We start from the raw sequence: 9,942 nt of genomic DNA on the forward strand, positions 1-9,942 counted from the left end.
GAGAGATCGAGCATCAGCCAATCAAAACAATGACAGCAATATTTAGTGCATGACAATCCGGGTAGCAGAGACCGCCTGATGACGCACAAGAGCGAAATGCATTGTGGTCATTGCTAAACCCGGAAACAGGAACGTAGGCATTCGAAGCAGTGGCTGGGACGCACGCCGACCGCCGCAAACAAAACAGGGAAAGGAGATACAGGAGGGTGCTGCAGATCCCCTGAGGATATCTTCCCAATACCCGTACGATTTGTACTGCCGAATTGCCCAGTGCCAGGAGGGCACAACAAATAGTAAGAGGCAAATTGTTATCCTATAGTGTATTTTTTATTTGAATAAACAATATTTCACTATTGGAGGCTATTTTTCCATATCTTTATATGTGCGGACTATATGGTCCATTACGAGTAACGTAGGAGCAGGATATTCAAGGAACCGAGGAGAGGTCTGATCCACCCAGTTAAAGGGATCACAGGCGTTGGGGGTCCTTGTGACCTGTCGGAAGCTGGTAAGAGGCCACATGTGATACACCCCAGCACCTGGAGCACTTTAGAAGGAAACAATCAAAGATTATAATAGCACAATTTGGTTGCACGAATTGCTCAGAATTCTAGAGACACTTTTTTCACATGTTTTTGAGCACTAATATTGTTATAATTTAATTGTATGTGATTTAATTTATTTGTGGATACACCAGCAAGCACTTTTTTGATTTATAATAATTTTTGTAAAATCACGGTCAGCACTTGCACTTTAAATATATTAGGTTTATGCACCAGTAAGCACTTTTTTGCTTGTTGCACTAACTAAATAACAATATATTTATATAACTTGTGCACTAGTAAGAGCCAGCTCCTGCAACTTTAGGTTAAAGCACTAGTAAGCACCTTGATATGTATTAATCACATTTGCACTTTGTACAAGCACGTATATTTTTACATATTTTGTCATACTATTTTTTTCAAATATTTATAAAATACGTGATACCATAGTATTTATATCCAGCAAAAGATTACCAGCGCCTTTTTACCCATTATATATACTTGTAGCTTTTTGCTGTTTGTCTACCAACCCCTTAAACTAAACACACTAATCAACTGCATATCCTTCTAAGCTCTTACCAGCCATCTCATGGCTCTATGAACGTCTTTGTTCCTCATGCTATAGATCAAAGGGTTCAGCATCGGGGTGACCACTGTGTAAAATACTGACACCTTTTTTTCTGTGTCCTCGGTCAATAAATGTTCAGGTCTAGCGTACATAAACATGGCTGACCCATAGAAAATGACCACCACCACAAGGTGAGAAATACATGTAGAAAATGCTTTGCTTTTTCCCAAACGAATTGTCATGACAGCAGCTATGATTCGCATATATGAAATGAGGATTAATGACAGTGGAATGAAGAGGAAGATGTTTGTGCCAACCAGTTTTAAGATGCTGACCAGTGAGATGTCACTGCAAGAGAGCTGAAGCAACAGAGGGAGCTCACAGAAAAAGTGGTTGATGGTGTTAGAGCCACAGAATGTTAAGCTGAATGTTAAATATGTGTCAATAGATGAAATGACGCAACCAGTCAACCATGACATGCTGATCATACAAAAAGAGGCCATTGTGTTCATAATCATATTGTAATGCAGAGGGATGCAGATAGCTACATATCGGTCATAACCCATGAATGCCAGAAGCAGACACTCTGTTCCTCCCAAGAACAGGGAAAAAAAGAACTGGGCAGCACAGCCAGTGAATGAAATACTCTTTTTAGGTGAAAGAAAATTTACTAACATTTTGGGTACAATGGAAGAACTGTAGCAGATGTCCAAGAAAGAAAGACTAGACAAGAAGAAGTACATGGAGGTGTGCAAACGTTTGTCAGTCCTCACAGCCAGAATGAGAAGGAGATTTCCAGCCAGTGTGGTCATGTAAACTACCAGGAAAATATGGAACAATAAAACTTGTATGAAAGGATCCACCGAAAGTCCAAGAAGAATGAATTCCGTCACAGTGCTTTGATTTTGGGTGTACATATTATTTAATCCAAACTGCAATGAAGAAAAATTCTTGGATCATATAGATAGTATACATGCTAATACTACCTTTTTTCATTTTTTGGTACATAGATAATTCAAGAAACCTTTACACTGTTTTGCATAAAATAATCTGTATGAATGTTATCAATCTGACAATGTTTGAGGTGTTTATCAGATATGAAAAGTTCAAAGTGTAACCTATACACCTATAGAGAATGTTCTCTTCAACATCCAGGTCTTTCTGCCTATAGCCCCTATGTAAATAGATTTCTAGATAAAAACACTAAACTCAGGATCTCAATAATTTACCTTAACCTTCCTAGCGGTATTCCCGAGCGTGACTCGGGGTTAGATTTTAGAGCCAAAAGCGGTAACCCCGAGCCACACTCGGGGTACCGCTAGAAAGATCGCTGGATCCTGGTAGAGGTTTTACTTACCTTTTCTCCGGGATCCAGCGAAGAATGCGGGCGGTATGCGGATCTTCCTCCCGATCGTCTGCGAGCCCTGGCTTCCGTCTCCGGCGACATGATGTTCGCAGGGGGGTGGAACCGGCGGCAAATTCACATGTAAAACACACCAAACACACTGATACCATTCAAAATAAAAAAAATTCACATTACATTGCCCCCCAGTGCCCTTTCCTGCAGTTTTACTGTACTTTTTATGTAAATATATATACATATACATATATATATATATATATATATATACATATTTACATAATTCTTGTGAATGAGCAGCCCAAACCAACTGTATACATTATATATATATATATATATATATATATATATATATATAATATATATAATAAATGTATACAGTTGGTTTGGGCTGCTCATTCACAAGAATTACATGCAAAATAATGGTACCGCTTTCAGCACCTAAAATCCAAAAGAATCATACCGCCAGGGAGGTTAAAGGGATTGTAAAGGTAGAAGTTTTTTTTTTTTTTTTTTTTTTAAATCTTAATGCATTCTATGTGTTTGGATAAAAAAAAAAAAAAAAAAAAACCCTTCTGTGTGCAGCAGCCCCTCTCAGCCCCCTAATACTTACCTAGAGGCCATCTTTATCCAGCGATGTTGCAGGAGTTTCTCAGCTGCCCAGGACTCCCCTCCCAGTCCTGATACTATATGTCCCATAATCCTTTGAGCCTCTGTAGATTCAGGGCAGGCAATGGGAGTCACTTGTAGCAGCTGTGGGAGTTTATGTGGGTGTGTCTTAGAGTTACTGTGTGTGTTTCTGGGCCTTCATGTGGGTGGTGATTGGGGAAGTAATGGAATTGTTTTATCCCCACCAACACTCCATTTCTCTCTGCAGTGAAGAGGGACCAAGCAGGAAGTGGAACTTTACTCAAAAAATTTAAGTGATTTGAAGGCCCCTTTCACACGGGCTTTCCGATTCGATTCGCCTTGCAGTTTTTCAGGCGGACCTATTCGGGTGCTCAGTGCCATCTTAAGAGCATCAAAGGGCCCCGGGCAATGAAGTGCACTGGGGCCCTGCCTACACAATCACCCACAAGAATAAAAATGCAAATTATCGATAAGGCGATATTTTTTGGTACAGCAATGCCAGGCTAATTACAGCTTCCAAGTTCGGCGGCTGGGTCCGGTGAACACACACACAGACGGGAGTCAGACTCGACTGTCTTGTGTGTACCTGTTCCCATGGAGGCGGACAGACAGTCCTCCTGCAGTTGTGGGCTCACCCTCCATGGCCCAAGTGGCCTGACAGCAGCGCAGGGCAGACAGGTGCTTGCCACCTGCTAGTTCGGCAATCGTGATGCACACAGGAATCGGGAATAATGCTTGGCTGGAGCTGGGTCGCTTGGCTGGTGGGGCCCCCACCGGGCAAGTGGGCCCCCCAGGCAATTGCCCAGCATGCACATTTGGTAAGATGGCTCTGCGGATGCTCCATGCAGCCCTATGGAGCAGTGGATGTCATCTCTGCTGACACCCGCTGCTATCCAAACTGATCCTGTCCGTTTTTTCCACCCATCTGGTGGATCGGATCAGATAGGACCGTCAGTCTATCATCTGATCTTCCCATAGAGGAGAATGGGGATCTGACAGCTCAGTCTCCACACACAGAGCAGAGACAGAGTTGTCATCCGCCTGCTCAGCGAGGATCGGCAGATTGAACCCCTCACTGAGCAGAACAGACTCCGTTGGGCGCACCGCCCGTGTGAAAGGAGCCTAAAGGTATCCCTGATCTTCCTCTTCCCCCACTGCCACTTGCTAAGAGGGCATTCATGCACGCAACCCACACAGAAATCACATGGCTATGCCCACCAAACATGCGTTGCTCTCATGGTGTCATTTAGGCAGGGTTTGCTTTGTCATGTGTTTAGAAAACAAACGGCAACACACGTTGCATTTGCATTACTATTCGTTCACATCTGCGCATTTCCAAATGCATGACAACCCACAAGAAAACGCACAGCATGCTTGCGTTACAGTTCATTTGCATTTGTGAATTTCTGAATGTATGGCAACCGACAAGAAAATGCACACCATGCCATGCTTTTCAAAAACACGCAGCAACGCAGGTTGTGCTTGCGTTACCATTTGTTCGCATCTGCACATTTCTGTATGCACAACAGCCCGCAGCAAAATGTATGCTTTTCCGTGCACTTAGAAAAACGTGTGGAAATGCGCAGTGCGCTTGCATTACCATAAGTTTGCATCTGCATGTTTCCAAATGCAAAGCAAGCCGCAAGCATGCGTTGCCATGTATTTTTAAGGAGGTAGCCAGAGGTGGCAGTAATGAACACGATGAGAGCTCAATATCACAGAGCAGCAGTAGCTGCCAACACCTCTTCTGTAGTCACCTATATAGAAAGCCAGCGCAGCAACCCACTGCCCCGTCACCAACATAACAAGAATGTTCCAGGGGCAAGCCCATTGGGATGTCTGGGCCTTCGGGCCCCCCACATGTGTATGGGCTCCCCCCCCCCAGATTGCAGCCCTGTGTGCAGTATCATGGCAGTTGCAGTTCAAACTGAAGCATCCTTCGTGGCTGTCAAGGATGGTTTAATTTGGTCAATGAAGGTTTAATTCTGCTTTAAGGCAGTCAGCAGATTGACCTTTACAAATTCAGCAGTGCCTAAAAGTGCCTAAAAATGGAGAACAACTGAGCATGTGCAGAGCAGGGTGAGACAGTGTAAATAAGTCTTTTATTTTTCATGTTTTACATAGCTAAATAGTACCTGCAAAAGGGACCAGCCTGAAGTCATCTAGCAGGACCTCATTTTCTGACTAAAGTTCCAGATACTGGAAAGGGGTTATGGCTACTATAAGATCTGTTTTTAGGTTACTTTAACAGAAGATCCAGGGATATGTTTATTGAATATGTTTGAACGAGGCTACTTTATCAGAAAATACATATGTCCCTATTACTGGAGTGTTATTTCAAGCCTGCAAATGAATTGCCCAAAATGGGTTATGCCCCTATTACCCCACCTTTGAGGAACTAAAAACACAAATAAATCATACTATATCTAAAGAAAAGCTAATCTACCAACACAGAAACTGCCCAACAAATTTGAAAATATTTTGAGTAGGTGACTTGTTACCCGGGTTTAGCCCTGATTTAAGTACTGTAATTCTGAATAGAATATTGTCCTAAAAGAGGTGGGAGACTGTCTGATGTGTCTTTTATTGGAGGTAATACTTAGGTATTCATGATGATCAGCCAGTTACTATATTGTTTATGGCTGTATGAAATATACAGTATGTGGGATTTAGAAGGAAAGGCACTGATTGTGTGTTTTTTTGTTTTGTTGTTTAGTATATTTATATAGGAATTTTTCTTTGTTTTTGTATAAGGCCCCTTTTACACAGGCGGACCGTTCAGATCCGCCTGTCCATTTTTTTGGCGGATCTGAACAGATGCCCATGTATCTCTATGGGGCATCGGATGTCAGCGGAGACAAATCCGTCAAATCTGGATGGATGGAAACCCTATTTTCCATCCGTCCAGCGGATTGGATGGGATCGGATGAGAACAGACAGACGGTCCGTTCTCATCCGATTCCCCCATAGAGGACACCGGGGACCTGACAGCTCTGTCTCCGCACACAGCGTGGAGACAGAGCTGCCATCCGCCTGCTCAGCGGGGGATTGGCGGATTGATCCCCCCTTGAGAAAAATGGAGTCTGCCGACGGACCGCCAGGTGTGAAAGGGGCCAAAGAGTGATTTAAGAAGGTATTTGGATAATTATATTTCTAGAAGGTTTGCGTACAATTATATTGACACCTAATTGTAACTGGTAAAATGGATTGTACGATTGTTGGTATTGTAAAATATATGTCTAAAAACTAGTAAAAAATTATTACAGAAAAAAAAAAAAGAAATCCACTTTAAGCTTTGTGGCTGCACAATCTTGTATGTAAATTACCTTTTGCACCTGAAATCATGATAATGGTACATCTGATGAGTGACTTTAGAGAAAAAGACTAGTGAAGTTTTTTTTTTTTTTTATCCTCTCCTCTCCTCTCTATTATCCTCTGTAAAGGAACAGTAGCATACTGAAGCAGTCAGTCTTTACCTCCTGTAAGTGTATTCACAATGTTAAACTATCAATGCCGCTAGGGGGAAAAAACAGAAAGTTGTGGACAAACCACCACTTTTTAAAAAGCCAGTATTAAAAGCATATCTAAGCCCAGAAAAAATAAGTAATTTATACAGTATATACAGTTGCAAGAAAAAGTATATGAACCCTTTGGAATGATATGGATTTCTGCACAAATTGGTCATAAAATGTGATCTGATCATCATCATCTAAGTCAACCTTTCTCAACCAGTGTGCCGCCAGATTTCCTCAGGTGTGCCGTAGGATCATTGGGGAGAAGGGCTGTCAGATGAGCCTGCTCTCCTGATCCCCTACTGAAATGTACATCAGCACTGAGTCAGCTCTGTTGGCCTCAAGTGAAAGTAAAGAGAAGAAGAGTGTGCTGTGCTCTCTGCTTCCCCCTACAGTGCAGTACCTGGCTAAAAAAGAAAGGTGCTGTGCTACTTAAAGTGGTTGCATACTGCCGGAAAAAAAAAAAAAAAAGCAAACCCTGCAAGACAAAGGCATTATGAGCTAGTATCCATCGCATACTAGCTCATTATGAAATAATTACCTTAGAACGAATCCCCAACGCGGACGCCCGGACACCGCTGTGGGAGCTGTCATGCTCCCTTGGCATCTCTTCCAGGTTCGGTGGCTCCGGCGCTGTGAGTGGCCGGAGCCGCGATGACGTCACTCCCGTGCGGGAGTCACTTTCCGGCGATTAGCCGGCAAGGAACTCTGAAGGTCTGCCGGAGCTTCAGAGCGCATGCGCCGCTAGCGTCAGCGGCTGCATGCAGGGCAAATATCTCCTAAACCGTGCAGGTTTAGGAGATATTAATTGTACCTACAGGTTAGCCTTATTATAGGCTTACCTTTAGGTAAAAGTAAAAAAAATTGAGTATACTACCGCTTTAAAGAGCTTTATATGTGTGTACATGTGTGTGTACGTGTGTGTGTACGTGTGTGTGTGTACATGTGTCTGTTTGTGTGTGTGTGCTAGTGTCTGTGTGTGTGTGTGCCATCATAACTGCTTTTGTAGGGCTTGTTCGTGATAGCACCAAGGACTGATGCTCCTCTGAAAAGCAATCCATGATCAGATCACTTTTCAGAGGCATTTAACAGGTAATACAATATGTTGCCTCCTCACCACCTGTTTTAAGCCCGTAAAGGCAGCATTACCACACCGCAACCGTGCAATGCACACAGTTGCGGGGTGGTTGCAGTGCAGCCCCTTTCACCCTGGGTATACCTCCAGCTGAAGCCACAGCATGTGTATCCTCCTCAGCCGCTGCCTCTGCAGCTAAAGGGGGAGAAGTTGGGGGTGGTAAAAACAGCTCAATCTGACATGTGAACAAGTCCTTGGTTCACATCTGTGTGGCTGCGTTCAATGAGCTTCCCTACCCGCAGAAATGCAGGGAAAGAGCGCAATTTTACGCATTCTACGACATACAGTAACATGAACTGAACTTTGGACAGGGGTGCCTCAAGACTGAAAATACTTTTCAAGGGCGCCCCAACTGGAAAAAGGTTGAGAAACACTGATCTAAGTCACAACAATAGACAATCACATTCTGCTTAAACTAATAACACACAAAGAATGAAATGTTGCCATGTTTTTATTGAACACACCATGTAAACATTCACAGTGCAGGTGGAAAAAGTATGTGAACCCTTGGATTTAATAACTGGTTGAACCTCCTTTGGCAGCAATAACTTCAACCAAATGTTTCCTGTAGTTGCAGATCAAACGTGCACAACGGTCAGGAGTAATTCTTGACCATTCCTCTTTACAGCAATATTCTTGGGATGTCTAGTGTGAATCGCTTTCTTGAGGTCATGCCACAGCATCTCAATCAGGGTGTAGTCAGGACTCTGACCGGGCAACTTCAGGAGGCGTATTTTCTTCTGTTTAAGCCATTCTGTTGTAGATTTACTTCTATGCTTTGGGTCATTGTCCTGTTGCAACACCCATCTTCTGTTGAGCTTCAGCTGGTAGACAATGGCCTTAAGTTCTCCTGCAAAATGTCTTGATAAACTTGGGAATTCATTTTTCCTTCGATGATAGCAATCCGTCCAGGCCCTGACGCAGCAAAGCAGCCCCAAACCATGATGGCCCCGCCACCATACTTCACAGTTGGGATTAGGTTTTGATATTGGTGTGCTGTGCCTCTTTTTCCCCACACATAGTGTTGTGTGTTTCTTCCAAACAACTCAACTTTGGTTTCATCTGTCCACAGAATATTTTGCCAGTACCGCTGTGGAACATCCAGGTGTTCTTGTGCAAACTGTAAATGTGCAGCAATGTTTTGTTTGGACAGCAATGGCTTCCTCTGTGGTATCCTCCCATGAAATCCATTCTTGTTTTGTGTTTTATGTATTGTAGATTCACTAACAGTGATGTTAGCATTTGCCAGTGACTTTTGTAAGTCTTTAGCTGACACTCTAGGATTCTTCTTCACCTCATTGAGCAGTCTGCGCTGTGCTCTTGCAGTCATCTTTACAGGACGGCCACTCCTAGGGAGAGTAGCAGCAGTGCTGAGCTTTCTCCATTTATAGACAATTTGTCTTACTGTGGACTGATGAACAGCAAGGCTTTTGGAGATACTTTTATAACCCTTTCAAGCTTTATGCAAGTCAACCAAGCCAACAATTCTTAATCGTAGGTCTTCTGAGAGATCTTTTGTGCGAGGCATCATTCACATCAGGCAACGCTTCTTCTGAAAAACAAACCCAGAACTGGTGTGTGTTTTTTTATAGGGCAGGGCCGCTGTAACCAACACCTCCAATCTCATCTCATTGATTGGACTCCAGTTGGCTGACATCTCACTCCAATTAGCTCTTGGAGATGTCATTAGTCTAGGGGTTCACATATTGTTTCCACCTGCACTGTGAATGTTTACATGGTGTGTTCAATAAAAACATGGTAACATTTCATTCTTTGTCTGTTATTAGTTTAAGCAGACTGTGATTGTCTATTGTTGTGACTTAGATGATGATCAGATCACATTTTATTACCAATTTGTGCAGAAGTCCATATCATTCCAAAGGGTCCACATACTTTTTCTTGCAGCTGTATATCATCATTTATTTAAATATATATTATATATATTAATAATTATATATTATATATATACTCGCAATTATTATTTTGCAATTTAATATCTCTCTAATGTGATTTGGTAAATTAGAGTGAAAGCTTCAACACAACAACAGAAATGTATTGGTAAATAGTATGAAGGTCTAAAGCTAACAAGCAGCAATCTATCTAGTTGCAGAAAAAAGAAAAGTAAATAAACAAAGTATTATAGAACATACTATAACATAATAATTATACACAAACAGTAAGACAGACAACACATA

The 9,942-nt window shown here is 42.4% G+C and overlaps 1 protein-coding gene across 1 annotated transcript; it reads right to left on the reverse strand.

The window, feature by feature from the left end:
• Positions 1-1,109: 1,109 nt before the first annotated feature.
• LOC309551097 (olfactory receptor 13C3-like) lies at positions 1,110-2,027 on the reverse strand (the record flags this gene model as incomplete). Its single annotated transcript, XM_082251543.1, has 1 exon — positions 1,110-2,027. The coding sequence occupies one exon, from the start codon at positions 2,025-2,027 to the stop codon at positions 1,110-1,112; it is 918 nt and encodes a 305-aa protein (XP_082107669.1).
• Between the last annotated feature and the right edge of the window lie 7,915 nt (positions 2,028-9,942).

Source organism: Pelophylax lessonae (genome assembly GCF_965119305.1).
Source record: "Pelophylax lessonae genome assembly, chromosome: 3".
NCBI lineage: Eukaryota > Metazoa > Chordata > Amphibia > Anura > Ranidae > Pelophylax > Pelophylax lessonae.